General features: G+C 44.3%; 1 protein-coding gene and 1 long non-coding RNA gene across 14 annotated transcripts in view; one reads left to right on the top strand and one right to left on the bottom strand.

Annotated features, from left to right (window-relative positions):
* PIGU (phosphatidylinositol glycan anchor biosynthesis class U) overlaps positions 1-25,459 on the bottom strand; it is a 136,137-nt gene that overhangs the window by 12,693 nt on the left and 97,985 nt on the right. For 11 of the 12 annotated variants that reach the window (XR_016216608.1, XR_016216609.1, XM_089308093.1 and 8 more), the window contains 4 exons: positions 10,966-11,120; positions 8,635-8,778; positions 6,828-6,952; positions 1,433-1,575 (listed from right to left, as the gene is read on the bottom strand). Coding sequence is in view for 10 of the 12 variants with exons in the window: in XM_089308093.1 (XP_089164219.1) it covers positions 1,433-1,575; positions 6,828-6,952; positions 8,635-8,778; positions 10,966-11,120 (567 nt within the window). In the remaining 2 variants the exon portion in view is untranslated. Of the gene's footprint in view, positions 1-196; positions 518-1,432; positions 1,576-6,827; positions 6,953-8,634; positions 8,779-10,965; positions 11,121-25,459 lie in introns of those variants that run through there. The other variant, XM_089308087.1, reaches the window with a different exon arrangement.
* Positions 7,819-11,046, top strand: LOC108176607 (uncharacterized). Of its 2 annotated transcripts, XR_001793261.4 has the most exons (4): positions 7,819-7,947; positions 9,768-9,842; positions 10,070-10,185; positions 10,910-11,046. It is a non-coding gene; the product is annotated as an uncharacterized LOC108176607 (long non-coding RNA). The 2 variants fall into 2 exon arrangements; XR_016216610.1 differs by lacking the exon at positions 10,070-10,185 and having other exon boundaries at positions 10,910-11,042.

The following is a 25,459-nucleotide window of genomic DNA, read 5'->3' as shown; positions in this document are numbered from 1 at the left end:
AAGAGGGGCAACCGGGACAGAATCTGGCACCCTGACAGGGACTAGAACCCGGTGTGCCGGCGCCGCAAGGCGGAGGATTAGCCTAGTGAGCCGCGGCGCCGGCCCATGAAGTGAATCCTGAAGATGACTGCCTGCATGGACGCAGGTAGGACACTGCACATGCACCGTCAGTAACTGCCACCCAGGCGACAGTGGCTCCCAACATCCACGTCTCTCTTTATTGTTCACACACCAAGACGAATGGTTGGACTGGACATTAATCCTCCAGAAACGTCCACGCAGGGAACACCAGCCCCACCACTCTCTGACAAAGCCTGAACTCGCTTCTACATTCCCAGCAGCTGACTTTGGAGGCAAGGAGTTCCTCGGGGACAGTCACTGCCTCCTGGCCTTTCCAGTGAGCCGCTCCCCATCCTGTGCATCACACTGGGAGGGGCCTGGCTGTGCCCACGGCCCGGGAAACGGCACATGGTACAACTGATTTTCCCAAGGCCTCGAAGACAGGACGGAGCCTGACCTGGAAGAGGGCAGCACAGTGAATGAGAGAACTGCAGAGGAGGGTGGATGATGCCACGGGGGGTTTACTAGATCCTCTGCCCAGAACCTCGGAGAAAACTTGCTAAAACACAAATTCCTGACCTCATTTTCCAAACTGAATTGACATTCTGGCAGTGGGATCAGAGAATCTTCATTTTTAAAAAAACAATCAGAGCCATGCAGTTGTAACAATCACAACTGTGAGTGTAAAGGGTTCTAAACAAATAACAAGGACTCCGTGTGTTTAACAAGCTCCCCTGTGGATCGGAGGCTCAGGTTTCCCAGGTCAGAGGAAGGGCCACACTCTGTGCTGGCCACTCCTTGGTCTGTGACCCTCACGGCCTCCTCTCCACTACTCCCAGCCCACCACTGATACTCGACCCTCCTAACAGACCAGAGCACTTCTCGGCTTCCTGCTTTGCGCCTAATATCTCGGGTCTGGAAGCTTCTGTTCCTCCTGGCCCTGCTCTGCTGTCTCACTCCACGTACTCTCCAAGGCTACTATGCACCCCAGGCACCATCACAGACAGAGCCTCAGAAATCAAACCGTAATTGATTTCGGCTCCTGGCTCCTTCAATGACCTGGGGCAAGACAGCCTCTGTCTCCATTTATAAAAGAGGGAGGTGGGACTCTGCATGGTGCTCAGCACACGCTTGCCAGATTCAGCTTCTGTGTTCTTAACTCCCTCTCCTCTCTACCAGACTATGAGCTCGGTAGACTGTAACCTTGAGCGTGGTCTGGTCTATAATCCTTGGCAGGGATTAGAGACGGTGGGGGTGGGAGGGTAGGACGGTCCCTCTTCATGCAAAGCCCTAGGACACAGAACAAGGGCCTGGTGTGGATACCCAAGGCTGCAAAATGAATCCCTAACCCCATGCAGCCCTCAGCTCTTACCTGCCCAACATTGAAGGTCAGTGTGATGGCATAAAAGAAGTTTGAGTTGGCACTTCCTGCATAGATCCACAGGTGCCACAGGACAGGGAAGAGCAGGGAGCAGACGACAATGATGCAGGTGAGGACAAAGATGTTTCGCAGGACTGCAAAGACAGACGGTCACAGTTAGCCCAGTGCTCTCTGGAGCATCCTTTCCTTGCTGAGATGGCCCTGCAGTTAAAAGGGGCCCGAGGAAAGCTGTGTGCACCTCAGAGGCAGAGCTCCCCAGAGGCACCACAGGGCCAGGAGACAAATCTCAGACCCCCGAGTCAGTGGCTCCCCATGCTCACAGCTGGTGGGAACGCCTGGATTTGGATTCTTTCCTCTTACTGTGGGCTGGGTTGGCCCAAGATCTGCTATGGTTGGCAATAACCCGAGTGCCTCTGGTCACGGCAAACAGGGTACTTCAGGAGGGTACTGCCTCCCTCCCCAAAATCTGAGAGTGTCCAAGAGCAACTCTTCCCTTTTCCCCAAGCAGGGCGATCTGACCATGTTGGCTCCTGAGTGGGAAGTGCAGCACGAATCACGGAGGTGAGTCCCATAGTGAGTCCCATGGTGCTACAGTCCCGTCCTTAATGAGTGTTTCAGGTCCCCGTCTTGTTCTTCAAATGTCCCTCTCTTCCCTAGATGATGATTTGAACATCTTTTTGACACTCTCCCCTCTGACACCACTGTTGTGTTCTCAGAGGTGGTAGTGCTTCCTGAGGCCCAGGAGCAGCCCAGACAGCAGGTGGAGTTTGGATGGGCAGGCAGCATGCTGGCAGGGCGCGGACTTGGCCTCAGAGAGACTGTGGTGAGAAGTCCTGCTCGTCATTTACTAGCACTCTCTCTGTAACTGACTTTCAAATAAAGTAATTAAAAATCTAATAAATTAATTAAAAGTTTGTAGAAAATGGTGCAAAATGTTTGGGGCCATTTGGGGAGCACTTCTACCCGTAGGTTCACTCCCCAAATGGCCCCAACAACCGGGACTGAGGTAAGCTGGAGCCACAGCTGGAACTCTATCCGGGTCTCCCACATGGGTGGCAGGGAAACAAGCACTTGGGCATCTTCTGCTGCTTTCCCAGGCCATTAGCTGGGAGCTGGCTTGGAAGTGCAGCCGATGGGTATTCATGTACCAGTACTCATGTTGGATGCCAGCATGGCAGGCAGCAGCTTTACCCACTATGCCACAATGCCGGCCCCATGAGAAGTTTTTTTTTTTTTTAAAGATTTTATTTGAGAGGTGGAGTTAAAGTGAGAGGGAGAGACAGAGAGAAAGGTCTTCCTTCCGTTGGTTCACTCCCCAGATGGCTGTTACGGCCAGAGCTGCGCTGATCCAAATCCAGTATCCAGGTGCTTCTTCCTGGTCTCCCATGCTACTGCAGGGGCCCAAGCACTTGGGCCATCTTCTACTGCTTTCCCAGGCCATAGCAGAGAGATGGATTGGAAGACGGGCAGCTGCGACTAGAACTGGTGCCCATATAGGATGCCGGCACCGCAGGCAGAGGATTAACCTACTGTGCCACGGCACCGGCACCAAGAAGTATTGTTGTTATTACTATTATTGCTATTATTATTATTCTAAAGATTCATTTATTTGAAAGGCAGAGTTACAGAGAGGCAGAGGCAGGGAGAGAGAGAGAGAAAGAGAAGTCTTCTATCTGCTGGTCCACTCTCCAGATGGCTGTAACAGCTGCAACAAGCCAGAAGCCTGGAACTTCTTCCAGGTCTCCCACGCAGGTGCCGGGGCCCTACTTCCACTGCTTTCTCAGGCCAGAGCAGAGAGCTGGATCAGAAGTAGAGCAGCCAGGACTCAAACCGGTGTCCATATTGGATGCCAGCACTGCAGGAAGCGACTTTACCTGCTACACCACAGCACCAGCCCCTATTTTTGTACTAAACAATGTTACAAGGAGAACAATTTGTTTGCTACTCCTTCACTCTATCATCGTTATTTACATTTCTCAGTGGTTCCTTCTGATCCTCTAGAAACTGTTTTGCTGAACATACGTGCTATTCCTAAACTAAAACTCTGGTGGCCTGATGGTCGAGGCGGCTCTGTGCTCCGTGGAGATTTCAGATGGGCACAGGGACAGGGTGAAGGGAGGAGACGAGTACGGAGATGAGAGAGGCTCACATGCAGCTTCTGGGCGGCAGAGACACATTTCCATGTGCTCAGAGGAATCGTCAGCAACGTCCAGTTGGCTTCTGGCCTGTGGTGACCTTTGCAGGAACAGGGAGCTGCTACTCTCTCTAGCTGGCTGAGAGGCCAGCAGATTAAGGCTAGACGCCAGAGCAGATGGAGCTGGGGACCCAGGGCACAGTACAGCTTGTTCCAGGCACCAGGAGGCGTCAGAGATGACCAGGGCGCAGTGAGACGAAAGCATTTACCCTTCATCAGACTTGCTAGCCCAGATGAAATCAGGTGCTTCCCACAGTCACTGGGTAGCTTATCCCACACTTCCAGCAAGTCAGTTTCCCTCTCTGAGCCTCAAGGCTTCAGAAATAAAATTTCACTTGAAAAATTGAGACCCACCAGGGGGAGCACAGAAGACATTCTGGGACTCCCAAAGGTCATAGTGATGTTTCTTTCTTTCTCTCTCTTTTTTTTTTCCTTAAGACTTATTTATTTACTTGAAGGGCAAAGTTAGAGAGAGAGAGAGAGAAAGAGAGAGAGAGAGAGAGAGAAAGAGAGAGAGAGAGAGAGAGAGAGACATATAAGGAGAGACAGAGAGAGATCTTCTATCTGCTGGTTCATTCCGAAATGGCTGCAACAACCAGGGTTGGGCCAGGCTGAATCCAGGAGCTTCTTCCAGGTCTCCCACATGGGTGCAGGGACCAAGCACTTGGGCCATCCTCCGCTGCTTTCCAAAGCACAGGAGCAGGGAGCTGGATCAGAAATAGAGCAGCCAGGACTTGAACTGGTACCCACATGGGATGCCTGCATTACAGGCTATGGCTTAACCCACTGCGCCACAGTGTTGGTCAAAGATGTTTCCTTCTTAAATTAAATGCCAGGTAATGTGAATTTACTAAACTATTAGTCTTTATCTGTAATTTGCATTTTCAGCAATTTTCTTTTATCTGTATATAACAGTTAATAAAAACAAACACCACATGCAGAGCACTTTGATGGCTGCTCTTTCAGCTAGATAGCTGTAGGCTGGCTGGCATTGGCTCTACCAGCAGGCTGCTCCCTAACACCACAATAGTGTGTCTGGGTGACTCATCCTGGCCCCAAGCTCCAGAGAGTCCAGCGTCTTGGGCCTACGCTCAGGGCAGGGTCACGTCTCTCTTCCACCTTATTGACCAGAACAGGAAAACAGAAAGGTAAATATGGAAGCAGGCCTAATAGCACTGACAACTAGTGTTTAAACTGAATTCCTACCCACATTAAACATATTCATTCTAGGCTTACAAATTTCTCAAAGTCTCCGCATAGGTCCCACAGATCAGGGCTGAAGATACTTCTGGCTGAGTGTAATAATCACCTTGTCAAGCCCCAAACAGGTACTCTAAGCATGCAGATTCCCTGCTACCCGACATGCTGAGCCTAAAGACTGCCGGCCCCACAGCCTGCAGGGACATCCATTACATCACCCAGTTCTGGAAACTCCATCCTTCTTCTTTGTGCCTCATGACGCCAGAGGGCATAAAATAGCTTATTTCAAGTTTTGAAAAATATGTTTATTCAAATTACTTTGGCTACCAAGCCTAAAACTTTGATCATGGAATTATGCAGGAAGCTTCCTGAATTATTACTACTGATGATAACTGCTCTGCTATTTTCATAATTCTTTCTCAAATTTAAAACATCCATTAAAGACACTCTCTTCATTTAACAGATGAAAAAATATCAAAGGCTCAGAAAGGTTAAATGATTTGCCTATGAGCATGCAGCAAGAAGTAGGAAAGCTAGGATTCAGACCCGTCAGTCTGTAGACCGTGGTCAGCAGTCCAAAAGGAAAGATATTAACTGAGGGAGAATGCCCGTGTGGGATTGACAGCCAAGAAATAAACATTCCAGTTTTGGGAAAAGAGAGCAATGTTCCCCCAAGACCCACCCTGTCACAAACTTGGGCACATCTATATGATTTGGTGGCCTTGTGATTTGTCACTAGTCACTCTGCCAGTGGGCACCAAGTTGACTCTCAGCTCACTAGACTGGGTGATTCTTGTCTGGGCAATGCAGATGTCACAGGCAGAAGACATTGCTTCCTGCTCCCAATCAGGCCAGACTAGTCCCTGTCCCACCAAGCTGTCACCTGCGGCAGCAGCACGCTTGGTCCGCCCACTGGGCTGTTTACCTGCACTCAGAGGCTGCCTGCTACAGGCAAGTTTTTTATTGGCAGCTGGCCAGTTTCACTTCCTGGTTGACACCCAGACAACCCCAAAACAACAACAAAGACTGTCTTAAAGTCTGAACCTCCTGAGTTCATTCCCAACGCCTACTCTGCACCCACAGCTGGCAAGGAAAGTTCAACAGCTCCCCTCCCTGTTCTGTTGTGGAGAAGCAGGCGGCGCTGGACGCTGATGGTAATGTTTAAAACATTAAAAACCCCTCCCCCAAACATCTGCTCAGGTTCGATCCTGGGTGCTGGGGACACAGAGGTGAGGAATCATCATATAAGCTGACCTTAGGAGAACCTCAAAACACTGAAAAGAACCATCACAGAGGACTGAGAGTCCGCCGATGGAAGCACTGGGAGTTGTGGGGCACAGAAAGGTCAGCGCTGAGACACCTCCTGAGGAGGGACAGGGAGAGCGAGAGGGGCCTTCACAAAGGCAGGAAATCTAGCGCCGTCCATCTGTCTTCCAAGAACCCTTGGTGCAGCAGGGTCTACAGTTGCACTATCCAATATGGAAGTTAAGACACACACGGCCCCTTAAATTTAAAATTCAGTTTCTCAGTCACACTAATGGCTACTCTGCTGAACTACACAGATAAGCGTCAGTTCCATCATCCCAGAAAGCCCAGACTGCATGAGGTAGAAGCTCAGAGATCTGCATTCCAATCTCAGCTCTTCCACTTACCAGTCTTGAACAGGTGTCTACCTTTTTGCACCTCCAATTTCCCATGAGGATATCTACCTCAAAGGCTGGTATAAAGATAAAATATCTAATGGATGTAACATTCCTTGAGTCACAGTGGCCAGTTACACAACAAATGTTCAATAAGTAGCAGTTATTTGTTATTATCATCACTGGTCCTGGGGGAAGGGTGCTGTGCCTCACGCCTCTGCCCCTCCCCTAGCGCTATCAACACAGCAAAGGCCCAGGAAATGTCTATGAGGTCCGCTTTTCTCTGGCTGTTTCATTCAGGGGCCTGGCTTATACAAGTGTGCCACTGGTGGGGAAATGCAGGGGTACTCACATCTGTAGAGATGGTTCCACACAGGGAAGAAGGCCATGTAGAGGGCTACATCCCCCACAGTCGGGTAGGACTTAAAGATGGCGATGATAGCAATCTGGATGAACATGAAGAAGATGGGGTGCTCCCTAGGGTGTGGGGGGTAGACAGACAGAGGTCAGCAACCAGACCTACTCCAGACACTCTTGACCCCCACTCCTTGAACCAAAAATATACCCCATTGGACCAGGCAGGGTCTGGCTCTGCTACACACAAGGCATAGGCCAGGCCAGAGATGGTGAGAAGGGCCAGCTCTGTAAACTCCAGAGAAACAGCCCCAAGTGATATTCCCATCAACAAGCCCCACCCGCCCCCCAGCTATGAGGAAGAAAACAAATGAAGTCAGCCTTTTTTATGAGGGGACTTAAATGATAGCTTGTTGGGGTAATTTGAAAGCCTCCCTTGCCTGAGGCCCCTATGACAACTGGGCCCAGAGCAGGAAGGGCCTCCTAGCCAATGCTTTTCCTTTGGATAATATGGTCAGTGGAGTCTGCTGGCCCTGAGTATCCAAAAAGAACTGAGGGCTACACAGAGATTTTCAGCATTTAGGACTGGAACTGGAGTTATCATTATCTTTAACTACAGTTTTAAACCAGTCATAAGTCATAGCAGTGGCTACCATCTACTGAAACCATCTACTGACAACCTCTTCTGCATCACCTCACACGATCTTCACAGTATCCCAGTCTCCTCTAAGCAGCTAATGCTTCACCACACTTACAGAGGTGCAAACTAAGGTCCTGAGATGGCTGAGCTCGTAAGCAGTGCCATGGCAGCGGAGCCCCTGGCTACCACCCACACTGCTCTCCTGAGTGCTTAACATGCTTCGCAGTGCTGGGAAGGGCCGGGGAGGGACTGGGGTGGGGGTGGTTAATGAGCTCAGTTTCAGTACTCCTCTGGGAGCTGATCAAGTACTAAAGGGAAGCTAACAGGAAGAGGCCAGATCCACGTCCTCCTCAGTGCCACCTGAACAGGGTGCTTGGGTGCTCAGCTGATAAAGGTTTTCAAAGATGAAGCTTCTCTGAGGCTACAATAATGGAACCATTTCTGGATGCTACACAAGTGCTGGAACCTCAGGAGCACGGTGAGGCACAGGGGGACGAGCGGGGATTCAGAATGGAGCCAGACAAACCAGGGCTGACTTCCAGCTCTACTGCTTGCTAGCTGTATGGCTCTGGGGAAATGCTTCCACCTCTCTAAGGCTGTGGGTTAGGTGTGATCACTTTTCAGAGAGAGAGAATGCCGCTGGGGTAGGGCAGGCTCAGCATGTGTTAGGTCTCTCATTGAAGAAGCAAGCTCCACAGAGAATCTCCTTTTTAGGGAAACCAGAAGATTGAGCAGAGCTCTTGAGTCCCTTGGATGAACTGACACTGGGCTGCTGACAGAGGACATCCAATCAGATCCACTTAAAAAAAAGTGATGCGGATAGTGGCAATCTGGACAAACATGAAGAAGACAGGGTACTCTCTGGGGTAGGGCAGGGGAGACAGAGACCAGTACAATCCCTGTTCTTGTCCAAAACAGTGAGTGGGTTTCAGCACCTCAGAGCGAGGCCAGGGGGAAATTTGAGGGCTGCAAATCACCATGCCTGCAGCCTGCACTGCCTATGACTCCCCACTGCTGGCCCTGGCCACAGGTACCCCAAGGTGGCTGAAGGCAGGAGCTCTTGAGCTGAAGTGCAGAACACCTGACAGCAGGTTTTAAAGGGCAGCTGTAAGGTCACAGGAGGTTAGGGGTCCACAAACAAGCAGCAGCCGGTCCCACCACTTACTTTAGTTTGATGGCTAAGGGGATGGTGTAGAAGAAAACGTTGATCTGAAACACACACACAAAGAAGAGGCTGAAGTGCTCAAACATCTCTGCAAAGAAGTACCAGAAGAGACCAATGTTTGGGGTGAGATCTGGAACAGAAAGTCTGGAATTAAGAAAAAAAAAGGGGGGGAGAGAAAAAAAGAGAGCAAAGTTATAAAGGGTCTTTTTTTGATTTTAAAGATTTATTTTTTATTTGAAAGGCAGAGTTACAGAGAGGAAGAGGTAGAGAGGCAGAGAGGTAGAGAGAAACAGAGAGAGAGAGGTCTTCTGTCCGCTGCTGTACTCCCCAAATGGCCACAATGGCCAGAGCTGCGCTGATCCAAAGCCAGGAGCTTCTTCCAGGTCTCCCATGCGGGTGCAGGGGCCCAAGGACTTGGGCCATCCTCCACTGCTTTCCCAGGCCACAGCAGAGAGCTGGATCGGAAATGAAGCAGCTGGGACTCGAACCGGCACTCATATGGGAAAACGGTGCTGCAGGCGGCGGCTTTACCCACTATGCCACAGTGCTGGCCCCTAAAGAGTCTGTTTTGTCATGTTTTCTCCTGAAGACTTTAACTGCTGGGCAGCCAAGGATGACTTTCTCCTTACAGAGAGCAGGCTGTGAAGGGCTCTCGAGGTTCCCCGGATGAAGGTAATTAATAAACACAAAGGCAGGGAATGATAACATAACAAATATTAGCTAAGCCAAACAAATCTGAAACGAAGCAGGAATTCACCTGAGAAATAAGAGACCAGTTCCCCTCTATTGCTCAACAGTTTTAAATCAGGAGATACCCAGTACTGTAACAAAGGAGGAATGGGGTTTTAAGTTAACACTCTTGAGTATTTCAAGACCTGCCTAGAAGAACAAGTTCAAAGATCTCATCTACCTCCCCACAGCAGGAACCAGAGGACTGAGTGCCTGAGGCTGCAGTGAGATTTCTGGGACTCCAGGACACCCTGGCAGGTTCTGGCTAGGATTCACAGGGTCTCCAGACCCCTTTTGAAAAATCAGGGTGTAACTGGGAAACTTATGTTAAACCAAAGATTGCTAAAATTTTGACTCTTTTAAAAACATGGAGTTTAAATTGGTCTCAATTCACAATTTAAAAGGGCAATGACTGGGGCATGGAGAGGGAGAGACACGCAACGGCTCACAGATCTCCCTGACCAAGGCTTCTACTCCGGGTAAGTCTTTGCTTCTTGCTGTGAAATGAGGTCAAGGACAGAATGTGGGGGCCCAGCAGAAAGCCAGGAAAAGCTCTTCACCAGGCATCACAAATTCCCACCCAAGGCAGAGCACAGAGAACTGCAAGTGACTCATTGCCATGCTCAGCCAGTATCTAACACAAGTCGGCAGCATGGAATCTCAAATGGGGATTTTGCCACTCCAGAACCCTTCCTTCCTCTGACAGGTTTAAATGTCTGAGACCATGGCTGTGGGCTTAAGGCCTGGGCAGTGCCCAACTCCTCAGTCTCCACAGAGAGTGGCACATGGAAATGTTTGTGGAATTCATGAATATACACTCAGGTAAGCCTGTAGCTCTGCAAACCCATTTGGATTTTATCTAAAGGATGACATACTGCAGGAGGCTTCATGTTAAAATTGTCAGGACCGGGGCCGGTGCTGTGGCGTAGAGGGTAAAGCCACCACCTGCAATGCTGGCATCCCACGTGGATGCTATTTTCAGTCTCAGCTGCTCCACTTCCAATCCAGCTCTCTGCTGTGGCCTAAGAAAGCAGTAGAGGACAGCCCAAGTCCTGGCTCCTGGCTCCTTGCTTCAGATCGGCGCAGCTCTGGCTATTGTGGCCAACTGGGGAGTGAACCAGCAGATGGGAGACCTCTCTCTCTCCCTCTCTCTCTCTGCCTCTCTGTAACTCTGCCTTTCAAATAAAATAAATAAATCTTACAAAGAACTGTCAGGACCCCCCTGCAGTACAGGAATATATCTCCCAATCAGAGACTGGTAGTTGCTTTGAATGTTCCTCAAGAGGGCTCATTAATCCCTCTGATCCACGGTGTGCACTGGCAGTGGTCCTCAAACTGACTTCCCTGGACCAGCAGGATCCGCAGCACCTGAAAACTTCAGAAATGAAAATTCTTGGTGCCTACTCTAGACCTACTTAATCAGAACCTCTGAGGCAGGTCTAGCAATCTGGGTTTTATCAAGTCCTGTGGCTGATTCTGATGTGCCTCAGAGTTTCAAGTCCATTGTTATACATGTTCCTTGTGGTTACTGTGCCTCTGATTCCAGCTGGAGCTACGAAAACCAAATTAGTGTCCACAGTTTCTAATGAGGTCATAACTTACATGAAGCCGTAGACTGCGGGAATGAAATCCCAGGAGCTGAGAAGGAAGAAGGAGAGGCAAACGATTACCACTAGGCTTCCCACATACATCATGGCATACTCCCACAGGAAGATCCAGAAGGCCTTGCTCTTCACTTTCACAGGTATGTACTGGCGCTAGGAGAGAAGGCAAAACGATACATTTAGGGACACTGAAGGTATTATCAGTTTAAACTTAAAGATCTTTCCTGCAAAACCATGCCATGATGCACAGCTAACAATTTTGCCATGGTCTTTCAAGAAATAAAAAGGATATAAATGTTTAAAAAAGGAGCATCCTCTGACCTCAGACCTGGTAACACCATTTCTATGTATGTATCCTGAAAACATGTTGCATGAGAAAAAAATGAAACATATTCACTGCACTATTGTTTAGAGTATCAAAAAAAAGTCTTCAAAAGGGAGACAAATAAATTATGGCATAATGGCATAATGATACACTATTTAGCTGGTTAAATAAACAAACAGTACAGATACCAACATGGAGAGACCTTAAAAAATATGAAGTTATAATAGAAAGTTGCTGAATAAGCCATATAAACATTTATATAATATTTTGAGATTATATTCAACAAATGCTATGTATCCTTCACAGATATATCTGTACAAATATATCTATAGGTATCTATATGACTTCATCTACATTTTCTAAATATGACAAATACAAATATGAAACTATGACAAAAATTTTAGTATCTGTTTACTCTGGATAGCAAGCATATGGCTATATATCATTAAAATTTAGAACTTGTTCTAAGAGAAAGAATACAAAATATAGTAAGAAAAATTAATTCGGGGTTGATGTTGTGGCTCAGTGAGTTAAGCCACTGTTTACAAAGCTGGCATCCTGTATCAGAGAGCTGGCTGCTCTGTTTCTGATCCAGCTCTCTGCTAATGTACCTGGAAAAGCAGCAGAAGATGGCCCAAGTACTTGGGCCCCTGTCACCCACATGGAAGACCCAGATGGAGTTCCTGGCTCCTGGCCTCAGCCTGGACCAGCTCTGGCCACTGCTGCCATGTGGGGAGTGAATCAGCAGATGGAAGATGGAAATATGGATATCTCTCTCTGTCTCTCTCTCCCCACCTCTCCCCTTCAAATAAATAAATAAATAAAATTTTGTTTTGAAGATTTATTTGAACGACAGAATTTTAGGGGGGGGGGAGGGAGAGAGGGAGAGAGAGACAGCATCCCAAATAGGTGCAGGTTCAAGACCCGCTGATCCACTTCTGATCCAGCTCCCTGCTAATGTACCTAGGTGATGCACCTAGTCCTTGGGCCCCTGCACCCATGTGGGAGACGCAGAAGAAGCTACTGGCTCCTGGCTTTGGCCTGGCCCGGCTCCAGCTGTTGTGGCCCTCTGGGGAGTGAACCAGCAGATGGAAGATCTCTGTCTCTCTCTGCCCCCACCCCCACAAGTCTGCCTTTCAAATAAATTAAAAAAAAAAAAAAAAACTCAAAAATAAAACCAATATAAAGAAATCATACTAGTAATTTGATATCTGCAGAAAAGAAAAGAAATGCAATAATTATTTATGATGAAATAACTAAAGGGCACTGTTGTGCCACAGCAGGTTAAGCCACTGTCTGCGGCACCAGCATTCTGTATGAGTACCAGTTTGAGTCCGGGCATTCCTCTTCTGATCCAGCTCCCTGTTAATTACATGGGTCCCTGCCACCCAGCAGAAGACACAGATGGAGTTCTAGGCTCCTGGTTTGACCTGGCCCAGCCTCAGCCATTGCAGCCATTTGGGGAGTGAACTAGCAAATAGAAGACCTTTTTCTCTCTTTCTGTCTCTCCCTCTAACTCTGCCTTTCAAATAAATAAAAAAAATTTTTTTTTTTTTTTTAAAAAGAGAACTCAAAAGAATTCAACGAAGTGGCAGAATATAACATTAACATACAAATATGTACAAATAAGAGTACATAGGGGTACAGAAAAACACAACTAATATAATAGGGAAGATTAAAAGTTAGAATTAAATTTAATGGGGCTGGTGCCATAGTGTAGTGGCTGAAGCTCCTGTGCTAGCTGTGCTATTCAAGTCCTGGCTACTCTACTACTACTACTACTACTACTACTACTACTACTACTTCTTTTTTTTTAACCAGGCAGAGTGGACAGTGAGAGAGAAAGACAGACAGAAAGGTCTTCCTTTGCCGTTGGTTCACCCTCCAATGGCCGCCACGGCCGGCGTGCTGCGGCCGGCACACTGCGTTGATCCGAAGGCAGGAGCCAGGTGCTATCCTGGTCTCCCATGGGGTGCAGGGCACAAGCACTTGGGCCATCCTCCACTGCACTCCCTGACCACAGCAGAGAGCTGGCCTGGAAGAGGGGCAACCAGGACAGAATCTAGCGCCCCGACTGGGACTAGAACCCGGTGTGCCGGCACTGCTAGGCAGAGGATTAGCCTGTTGAGCCGCGGTGCTGGCCTACTCTACTTCTAATCCCTGTTAATGTGCTGGGAGGGTAGCAGAGGATGGTCAACAGATTGGTTCCCTGTACCCAGATGGGGGACCTGGTTTCAAACCGTCCCAGCTCCAGCTGTTGCGGTCACTTAGGAAGCAAACTAGCAGGTGGAAGATCTCTGTTTCTCTCTAATCCTGTCGTTCAAATAAATAAATAAAATTTTTAAAAAAGTAAAAATTAAACATGAAAAGTGTAAACCGTATATAAGAAAAGTGTTAACACACTCCTAAAAAACAAGAATGTAGACTAGAACAACATCTATTCTTGTTCAGGATTCAACATTATAGATGTCTGTTCTCCCAGAGTTAATTTTTAAATTCAGTGCAATAATGTGAATACAATGAAACTGCCAACAATGCATTTCATGGTGTTACACGAGATACCGGCCTTCATATGGAAAGACAAATATGCAAGAAGAGCTAAGAAAACACTAAGGAAAAATTATGAAGGGGAGACTAGCCCTACCAGACATTAAAATATATTATAAAACCTCTATAATTAAAATAGTACATTAATAGGCAAGTAGACTATAACAAAATGGAAAGTCCAGCATTGAATCTACATATCACATATACACATTAAACCCACACACACACATATATAAACCCATAAACATACAATTTATTATATACAAAGGTAGCATATCACTGGCATAAAGAAGGATTTTTTTTAAAGATTTATTTATGTAGTTGAAAGGGAGAACAAGAGAAACAGATTTTCCATCCACTGATTCACTCTCTAAATGACTTCAACAGCCAGGGTTGGGTCAGGCCACGGCCAGTTGTCAGGAATTCCACCTGGGTGTCCCGAGTGAGTGACAGGGGCCCGGACACCTGGGCTACCCTCTGCTGCCTTCCCAGAGCATTAGCAAGCAGCAGGATTGAAAAGGGGCCAGTGTTATGGTATAGCATGTAAAGCCGCCACCTGCAATGCCAGCACCACATATGGATGCTAGTTTGGGTCCTGGCTGCTCAAATAAATAAGATAAATCTTAAAAAAAAAAAAATCCAGAGGCAATAAAAGACTGATGAAATCTGTACACACACAATAACTCACATGACAGAAACACCATATGCAAAATGAGAACATATGTATAAAAACATGTACATGAATGTTCACAGCAGCATTAATCGTAATAGCCAGGGATGGTAGTTTGGCCTCAGGGTTAAGATGCCTATTCTCATCCTGAAGAGCCTTGTTTAGATACCCAGCTCCAGCTCATGACTGCACCTTCCTGCTCATGTGGATCCTGGGAGGAAGTGGTGACACCTTAAGCAACTGTGCTCCTACCACTCAAATGAGACCTGGATTGCATTTCTGGCTCCCGGCTTCAGCCTGGCCATCATAGGCATTGGGGAAGCGCACCAATGGATGAAAGCTCTCTCTCTGCCTCTCAAATTAAAAAAATAAACAAAAATGTTTTAAAATTTATGATGCAAAAAAAAAAAAAAAACCAACTGTCTATCAGTTAGTGAATGTATACATAAAATATTGTAAATCAATACAATGGCATAGTAATCAGCAATAAATGGAATGAAAGAGCACACATTTGGTCCAGCATTTAAGACACGGGTTGGGATGCATTACATCCCACATAGGAGAGCCTGGGTTCAAGTCCCAGCTCTGACTTCTGATTTCAGTTTCCTGCTAATACAGATTGTGAGTTCCTGCCACCCACATGGGAGACCTCAGCTGAGTATCTGGTTTTGGCTTTAGTCCAACCCAGCTCTGGCTGAGGCATCTCGGGTGAGCCGGTGGATGGGAGCTCTCTTTCCATTCTTCTCTCTCTCTCAAAATACATCAAGCAAGCAGCAGGTACTAATAATACAAGCTATACTATACATGAATGAACCCTGGAAATACACCAAATAAAAGAAGCTGGTGACAAGAGACCACATATTATAGAAAATGTCCAGAATAGGAAAATTTATAAAAATAGAAAGTAGCATAGTGTTTGTCCAGGGTTGAGAGGAGGGGAGACGTGGGGGAAAACTGAAGAGTGACTGCTAATGGGTCAGGGTCTCTTTTCAGGTGATGGAAACGATTGTGGTGATGGCTATACAATTCTGTGAAAAATCTTAAAAATCATTAAACTGTAAACTTCAAACAGGTAAACTGCATGGTAAGTAAACCATATCTGATAAAAAATGAAAACTACTAGGAATACACCATAAACAAAATCAAAGTAAAACTGACAAGTAGAAGAAAATATTTGCAGACAAAAGCTAAGACTCCTGGTATATATCCTTTTAAATGGAGGGGAAAGAACCAAAGCCCAATCTAAAAAAAGACATTGGGGGTTGGGGGGGAGATGAACGAAGTCACAGACATGAAAAAATACTCAAACTCAGTCATATTTAGAGAAATGAAGATCAATACTGAGATGTTATTTCTCATGATCAGACTGGAAAAATCTTAAAATGAAACAAGGTATTCAGTTAGCAAAGCTGTAAGAAAACAAGCACTCTCAAATATTATTGGTGGGAACAGAGAATTTTGACAAGACCTCACAAAACTACATACACACTTAACTTCAGACCCAGTAATTTCACTTCTAGAAATCTACCTTGAAGATACACCTCCAACAACAGGAAAATGTTGGAAACAATCTGGATTCTTATACATAGGAGAGGGGCTGAAAAATTGTGGTATGTCAATGAAATGGAGTACTGTACACCTATAAAAAAAGAACCAGGAAGATCTCTATGTACTGATAAAAAGTAATTTTCAAGAAGAGAAAGAAAAAAGCAAAGCATAAGAAGCATCTATAGTACGCTACTCTATGTATAAGAAAGAAGGGGTATAAAACACATATTAATTGGTGCAAAAGGAATACAGGAAGGAAAAATCAGAAACTAAAAAGAATAGTTACCTGGGGTGAGACGGAAAAGGCTAGAAAAGAAAGAACAGGAAAGCAGAGATGAGGACGTAATGTGTCTTGAGACATGTCTTTCTGTACAGCTTTTAAAATCACAGTTTTATTTTTTAAAGAAAGATTTATTGATTTATTTGAAACTCAAAGCTACATAGAAGAGAGAAGGAGAGGCAGAGAAAGAGAGAAACGTCTTCCATCCTTTGGTTCATGACCCAGTTGGCTGCAACAGCTGGCGATGTGCTGATCTGAACCTGGAAGCTTCTTCCGGGTCTCCCATGTGGGTTCAAGGGCCCAAGAACTTGGGCCATCTTCTACTGCTTTCCCAGGCACATCAGCAGGAAGCTGGATTGGAAGAGGAGCAGCTAGGACTTGAACTGGCACCCATATGGGATGCGGGCACTGGAGGTGGTGGCTTTACCTGCTGTGCCACAGCACCGGCGCCTATTTATTTATTTTTAAGATTTATTTTATTTATTTGAAAGACAGAGATACAGAGAGGAGTAGAATCAGGGCAGAGGGTGTCTTCAATCTGCTGGTTTACTCCCCAGATGACTGCAATGGGCAGAGCTGAGCTGATCCAAAGCTAGGAACCAGGAACTTCTTCCAGGTCTCCCACGTGGGTGCAGGGGCCCAAGGACTTGGGCCATCTTCCACTGCTTTCCCAGGCCATAGTAGAGAGCTGGTTCAAAAGTGGAGCAGCTGGGACTCGAACTGGTGTCTATATAGGAAACCAGAGCTGCAGGCTGGGGCTTTAACCCACTACGCCATAGTGCCTGCCCCCCACAGTAGTTTTAATTTTATTTCACACTTCCTTAACATACTCCCAAATAAACAAACAATGAAGATCAACTAGAATGTGGGCAGAATCCATAATGAATATAAACACTAAAACTAATCTTACTATATTACAAATCAGTAATATAACTACACTGAAGGGCCTCATGAGAGAAGAAAAGAGCTAATCTAAATAACTATAGAAAGTAGAAACTTAGAATACTACAAGGCCAAAGACAAAAGAATTATATATAAATGTTATATAATCAAGTCAGTATACCTATTTCCTTTTAAAATATTGATTTACTTATTTATTAGAAAGATAGAGAAGCACAGAGCCTGTGAGACCAAAAGACATATACAGCAAGTTCCCAAGAACTGGTTCACTCCAAATGCCTGCAACAGCCCAAGCCAGAAGCTGAGTATTTAACCCATAGGAGGCAGGAACCAAAATTCTCAAGCCATCACCACTGTCTCTCGAAGGTTTGCCATTAGTAGGAAGCTGGAGTCAGGAGCCAAAGCTGGGGGTTATATTCCAGTGTGGGATGTGGGAGTCTGAACTGCCAAGCAAATGTCTACTCCAATAAATGTACCTCTTGCAGAGATATTTTTTCACAGTAATTCTGAAAGTACCTTATATGTATACTAAAAATGAACAAATAAGCAATATGTTGAAGATAATGAAATCTCTCTTGCTACTAGAGAAAGAAGTTAATAAGTAAGGAAAAAGAAGAGACTAAATTCCAGTGGTACCTTGGAATTACAGGCGTCATTATAAACAGAGAGGAATATAAAGAAACAGTTGTGAGGACAGGAGCTTGGCCTAGCAGTTAAGATACCACTTGGGTTGTCTGCATTACATATCAGAATACCTGGGTTGGAGTCCAGGCTCTGCCAGCACATGGGAGCTCTCTATCTGCCTCATAAATAAAATAAAGAAATTAAGAAATAGGGTTGCCTACGTGTGTACAGATTAGTATACATACATAGACATCAGAGCTCTGTCTGCTAAGGGGGCCTAGAAGCAAACGATACTCTAGAAATAAGCACACCCAACATCCAAATCTTGGCTGCTAAACAGCATTTTCCTATGAAAGACACCAGGGGTCCTTGTAGAAGCAGCTGACTTTAGAGCTGGAACAGGAAATACACTAGATAATCATGGAACATCTTGTTGTATCACAAAGGAAATGCTTAAAAATAGATGTGGGTTTGTCAAAATAATACAGGCATCAACATGAAGGAGGTCCTAATTGTTAAGCTATAAAAATTTAAGCAAGAAGGCAATGACAGTATTAGATACATATTTTCTGAGGTGACATAATACATTGAATCATATTAAAGTTCATAATTCAGTGACATTTTGTACATACACCACATTTCTCTAGTTTCTAGTTTTCTCCATTGCCAAGAACACTACTAATATCCTTTATATAATCATCTTCTATTCATTCCCTTCTCCTCCCCTGGCAACCATTAATCTGGTTTCTGTCTTTATGGATTTGCCTATTCCAGATATTTAATACAAAAGGAATTACACAATATGTGGCATTTTGTGTTTTGGCTTTTCAGTTAATATTTTTGAGGCTCATCCAAGGTAACATAAATCAGTAATTAATTATTTTTATGGTGAATAATATTCCATCTTATGGATATACCACATCTGTTGATGAACCTTTGGGCTGTTCTTCCCTTCTGGCTGTTTTAAACAGTGTTGCCATTAATATTCACAAACAACTATTGGTTTGAGTGCCTATTTTCATTTCTATTAGGTATATATCTAACAGTTGAATTACTGAGCTATATGGCAATTTTATGATTAATTTTTGGAGGAACTACCAAACCATTTTCTACAGTGGCTGTGTACTTTTATGTTCTTACCAGCAATGAATGATAGTTCTAGTAATCATTTTTTTAATATAGCCTTCCTTCCTAGTACGTGTGAATTTCATTGCAGTTTTGATTTGCATTTCCTTAAGACTGTGTTGGGCATAAACTCACACATCTTCTTTGGAGAAATGTCTACTCAAGTCCTTTGTTGATCTTTTAAGTTGAGTTGTGATGACTTTTTATTTTATAAGTTCCTTATTCTGTATATTAATCCCTCACTAAACATGATTGGCCAATATTTTCTCCCATTCTGTGGTTTACCATTTGACTTTATTGCTGGTGTCCTTTGAAGCATACAATTTTTAATTTTCACATAGTCTAATTTACTTAATTTCTTTTGCCATGCCTCTGCTATCAAACCTAAGAATGTTCCAAATTGAGGTCATGAATATTTACTCCTACATTTTCCTCTAATGGTTTTAGCTCTTATGTTTCGGTTGTCAATTTTTTTAGGAATCCAACTTTGTTCTGTTGCATATCATTAACCGCTTGTCTCAGCACCATCTGCTGAAGAGACTATTCTTTCCTCATCCAATGGGCTTGGTAGCCTTGTCAAAAATCAACTGGCCACAGTATTGGATTTTAAACTGTAGAATGAAATTGCTATTTATGAGACCATACTAACAAAAATAAATGATCAAGTAAATAAATAAATTGGGGAGAAGGAACTACAGCTGTTTCTCATATTAGAATTCCAATGAGTAAATGTAAAAATAAGAAAGGAAACAGAGAACAGACTTACATAATCTCAAAATACCTTCCCCAAGATACATACTAAGTACAAAAGAAAAACTAACAACTTTACAGAGAAGAAACCTGGCAGACACCAACCTAACCAACTGACCAATCTACCAAGACCCAGCCATTCCACTCTTGGGAATTTACCCAAAGGAAACGAAATCAGCTTATGAAATAGGTATCTGTACCCCATATTTATAGCAGCTCAATTCACAGTTGCTAAGATATGGAATTAACCCAGATGTCCATAAACTGATGACTAAAGAAAAGGTGGTATATAATATTATATATATATACACATACATACATTATGGAATACCACTCAGCAATAAAAAGGAATGAAATCTGTCTTTTACAACAAAATGGATGCAATTAGAGACCATTATGATTAGTGAAAAAGCCATTCCTCAAGACACAAATACATGTTTTCTCTGATTTGTGGTAACTAATATATAGAGTAAAAAAACACAATGCTCAGGAATGACATGAACTTCTTGAAATTTGATTACGGTTTATAGCCCTTGTCTATACTCCTGAAGAACAGTAGTCTTTCTACTTATTATTTGTTGAATTCAAGATAATTAAGCTTGTCATTATAAAGTAAATTGAAAGTATGTCATGGCAAAAATTAAAAGAAAAATAGAAAAAAGGAGAAGAGAGAAAGGAAAGGAGAGAGTGTGGGAAGTATATATCACTCCTCAGCCTTTTGGCTAAGATCAAGTGTGAAGACTATATATATGAAGTACATGCAATCTGTTCTCTTTAAATATATAAATAAATAAATGGTAAACATTACCAGTGGTTAAGATATAAAATCATGAATTCCTTGATATGGTACACAGAGGACACAATTTTAAATTTTTGCTAAAATTTAAAAGTTAGTCCAATCATGAGCAATCATGTGATAATCTAAACTGAGGTATGTTTGACAAAAATAACTTCAGGGGCCGGCGCAGTGGCATAGTGGGTTAAGCCTCTGCCTGTGGTGCTGGCGACCCATATGGGCACCAGTTCATGTCTCAGCTGCTCCTCTTCCGATTCATCTCTCTGCTTGTGGCACAGAAAGCAGTAGAGGATGGCCCAGGTGCTTAGGCCGCTGCACCCATGTAAGAGACCTGGAGGAGGCTCCTGGCTTAGGATCAGCCCAGCTCTAGCAGCTGCAGCCATCTGGGGAGTGAACCAGTGTGGGGGAGGCAGACCTTTCTCTCTGTGTCTCCCTCTCTGTAACTCTGCCTCTCAAATAAATAAAATCTTAAAAAAAAGAAATTGTGAATGACAAGAAAAGACAGAAACTGTCTCTGACCAGGGGACACTAAGAAGATAAAACATCTCAACACAATATGGGATCCTGGGTAGGATCCTGAAACAAACAAAAAAGATTGCTTTAGCAGAAAGATGCGAATTTCTAATAAGGTCTGTAGTCGACTTTATAATATAGCATAATTGTTCATTGTTCATTATTGTTAATTCCACTGTGGTTATGTAAAGTGTTAACATTAGAGGAAGTGGGTGAGGAAAATAAGGAAATTCTTTGTACTATTTTTGCAATGTTTCTGTAACTCAAATTAATTCAAAATGAAGTTTTTAAAAATGGAGATAAAACCATCTGTTACAAGTTAGTAAAAAAATATATACACACAGTTTTAAAAATAAGAATTCTATAAGACTTAGTATGAACAGTCCTTTGCCTCTAATCTTCATTAAATCTTTTTTTTTTTTTTTAAGATTTATTTATTTGAAAGTCAGAGCTGTCAGAGCTGTAGAGAAGAAAGACAGAGAGAAATCTTGCATCCGCTTGTTCATTCCCCAAGTGGCTGCAACAGCAAGGGCTGGGCTAGGCTGAAGCCAGGAGTTTCCTCTGGGTCTCCCACAATGGTGCAGGGGCCCAAGCACTTGGGCCATCCTCTGCTGCTTTCCCAGGAGCATTAGCAGGGAGTTGGATCAGAACTGGAGCAGCCGGGGCTCAAACTGGCACCCATATGGGATGCCAGAGACAGAGCTTAACCTGCTGCATCACAGTGCCAGCCCCAAGTCAAGCTTCTTAATTGTGATGTTCAGTCCATATAATTATTAAAATTTCTGGCTGCTTAATGTTACTTTCAGAGTGTGTTAAAACTCTTTGATGGCTGCTTTACCAGATTCTGCTTGTGGATGTGTCCATTTTTATTGTTGTCTATAGCCTATCTTTAAAATATACTTTGTCAAATACAGATTTGAAATGTCAAAACAAAGCAAAATAAATAAAAACCAAGTACAACCTCACAAAGTAACCACTATACTCCCACCAGAATGGCTAATATTAAAAAGACTGACACCACCAAATGCTGTTGAAGATGTGCTGAAACTAGATTCTCATATTTTGTAGGTAGGAGTGCAAAACTGTATAAACACTTTGAAAAAATGTCTAGTTATGCTAATTAATGCTAGTTAAACTCAACATATGCTTGTTCTATGTTCCATCAGTCCTATTCCTAGGTATTACCCAAGAGAAATGAAAACATAAGTCTACAAAAACATTCATACAAGAATATTAATAGTAGCTCCATTCATTACAGACAAAACTGGAAAACAGGCCAAGCTCCCATCAATACGAGAATGGACAAACAAAACATAGTATATAAATACAGACTGATTGAAAGATGCTATATGTGAAAGACTCATAGTTTTAGGCCACATACATGTTACAGAGAGTCCCAACGGCTCCACATTCATTCCATCTCCCTGCTAATGTGCCTGGGAAAGAACCAGAGGATGGTCCAAGTATCTGGGCCCCTGCACCCACATGGGAGACCCAGAAGAAGCTCCTGGCTCCTGGCTTCAGATCAGCCCAGCTCTGGCCATTGTAGCCATCTGGAGAGTGAACCAGCGGATGGAAGTTCACCTGCACAGGCGCACTCACTCACTCTTGCTTTCTTCCTCACCCTCTCTCTGTAATTCTTTCAAATAAAATAAACAAATCTTAAAAAAAAAAAAAATCATACCTCTCCCCCTAAAAAATTCAGCGTATCAAGTAGAATTTGTTATTGGTTTAGTTGTTTTCATTTGAAGTAAAATCTATATACCATAAAATGCACAAATAATTAAGTATATATATTCACTCCATCTTTTTATTATTTGACAGATAGAGTTAGACAGTGAGAGAGAGACAGAGAGAAAGGTCTTCCTTCCGTTGGTTCACTCCCCAAATGGCCACAACAGACAGAGCTGCGCCAATCCGAAGCCAGGAGCCAGGCGCTTCCTCCTGGTCTCCCATGTGGTGCAGGGGCTCAAGCACTTGGGCCATCCTCCACTGCCCTCCCGGGCCACAGCAGAGAGCTGGATTGGAAGAGGAGCAACTGGGACTACAACCTGGAGCCCAAATGGGATGCCGGCACCACAGGCAGAGGATTAACCAAGTGAGCCACGGTGCTGGCCCCTCATTTTTTTTTTTTTTTTAAGATTTTCAAAGATTTTTTTATTTGAGAGGCAGAGTTACAGACAGAGGGAGGGAGGGACAGAGAATGAGATATTCCATCCTCGTTCATTCCCCAAATGGCTGCAACAGCAAGAGCTGGGCCAATCCAAAACCAGGAACCAGCAGCCTCCTCCAAGTCTCTGACATGGGTGCAGGGGCCCAAGTACCCCGGGTCACCTTCCACTGCTTTCCCAGGCCACAAGCATAGAGCTGGATTGGAAGAGGGGCAGCCAGAACATGAACTGCTGCTGCCTGCAATGCCGGCATCCCATATGGGCGCTGGTTCGAGTTCCAGCTGCTCTACTTCTGATCCACCTCCCTGCTAATGGCCTGGAAAGCAGATTATGGCCTAAGTATTGGGCCCCTGAAAACCACATGGGAGACCCAGATGAAGCTCCTGGCTCCTTGCTTCTGCCTGGCCCAGTCCTGGCCATTGTGGCCATTTGAGAAATGAACTAGTGGATGGAAACGCTCTCTCTCCCTAATTTTTTCACATAAAATCTTTTTTAAAAATAAATAAGATTAACTGGGGCCGACGCTGTGGCGTAATAGGCAAAGGCATCGCCTGCAGTGCCAGCATCCCATATGGGCGCCGGTTTGAGTCCTGGCTGTTCCACTTCCCATCCAGCTCTCTGCTATGGCCTGGGAAAGCAGAAGATGGTCCAGGTCCTTGGGCCTCTGCACCCACGTGGGAGACCCAGAAGAAGCTCCTGGCTCCTGGCTTTGGATCAGTGCAGCTCCGGCCATTGCGGCCATCTTGGGAGTGAACCAGCGGATGGAAGACCCCTCTCTCTCTCTCTGCTCTTCCTTATCTCTCTGCATAATTCTGGCTTTCAAATAAACAAACAAATCTTTTGAAAAAATAAGATTAACTGATGGAAAGAAAGTATGGTAAAATTTTAGTAACAGCATATAGATGGTAGGCATATAAAATGTTCATATTTGCTCTTTCTTTGAAGTTTTTCATTATAAAATCTTGTTGGGAAAATGTAAAATATAATATATTGTTTAGCAATTCATACACATGTGGTAAGACTCTTAAGGAAAACAAGAGTATGATTAACATAAAATTAGGGTAGAGGTAACCTCTAGGATACAGGGTGGGGAGTACAATATGGAAGGGTGACCCAAGGGGCTGCAAAAATATTAGAAATATGTTTCTTAAGCAGGATAGTAGGAGCACAGTTGTTTATTACCCTTTAAACCACATATTTATTTATTAAAAGGCAGAAAAAAATTTATGAAGGAGAAAAGCATTCCAGCAAATGGGACACCCTAGATCTGGTCCTAGCGTGGGAAGGAGCTTGCACAATGGAAGAAACAGGGAGGCCATTGTGGTCTAAGATGTAAGGAGCGAGGGAGAAGTGGTACAAGGCAAGCCAAGAGAGGTACGAGATAAGCCGAATCATGCAGGATCTAAGCCAGTTTGATCACAAAGAACTCATGGGTTCTGTAACAGCTGTCCTGAGAAAAGTTTGGTGTGGGTAAAGATTAGCTCTTCTTCCACAATCTTGCTGCAAAGAAAGCAAGTCACAGATCAAATTCTTAGAGACTTTCCATTACTGAGCAGACATAAACTAGTCACACAAACTACTACAGAAGCTTGATTAAGTCCCAGCTCGCTCTCCTTTCAGCTGTTTCCTTACTTGCAAGAAAGGTTCACTCAAGGCAAAAGTTCACTCGAGACAGCATCCAATGGTAGGGCTCTGTTGCCTTTGGAGTCACATCAGGCAACCAGAAACCTTCCTAACCAAAGGTGAATTAAGGAATTAAGTCTCTAGCACCAATCAAACTGAAGAAATTAAAGACCTTAATAGATTCTTAGTCCCTCTTCATGCAAGCATAGGAAGTCACTTTTTGGTAAATTCCACTTTTGGATACTTTAACTTCCCTAATCAGCACCAACTTATAATATTCATTTTGCTAACTGGTAAGACATTCGTATTACCAAGAAAAATCCAATTCACTGACGACATTCACTATGATAATTAGCAAATGTTAGTCAAATCAGAGAGTTGAAGTCCCAGTGGCAACTCCTGTAGTGTGGGCTATCTAGATGACCACCATAGAATTTGGATGCTTTATTAAGATAGCTCATTGCCCCTGGAGTTAAGGTTGAAACTAAGTGGCACATTTATATCAGATGGTCTATGCAGATGTATTTTAAAACAAACTGTAGGGATGGGCATTGTGGCACAGCAGGCTAAGGTGCCACTTGGGATGCTCACATCCCTTACAGAGTGCCAGTGAAAACATG

The sequence above is a fragment of the Oryctolagus cuniculus genome, chromosome 11 (assembly GCF_051225735.1).
Source record: "Oryctolagus cuniculus isolate XC-2025 breed Fujian yellow rabbit chromosome 11, ASM5122573v1, whole genome shotgun sequence".
Classification (NCBI taxonomy): domain Eukaryota; kingdom Metazoa; phylum Chordata; class Mammalia; order Lagomorpha; family Leporidae; genus Oryctolagus; species Oryctolagus cuniculus.
This window is presented reverse-complemented; position numbering and strand designations above follow the sequence as displayed.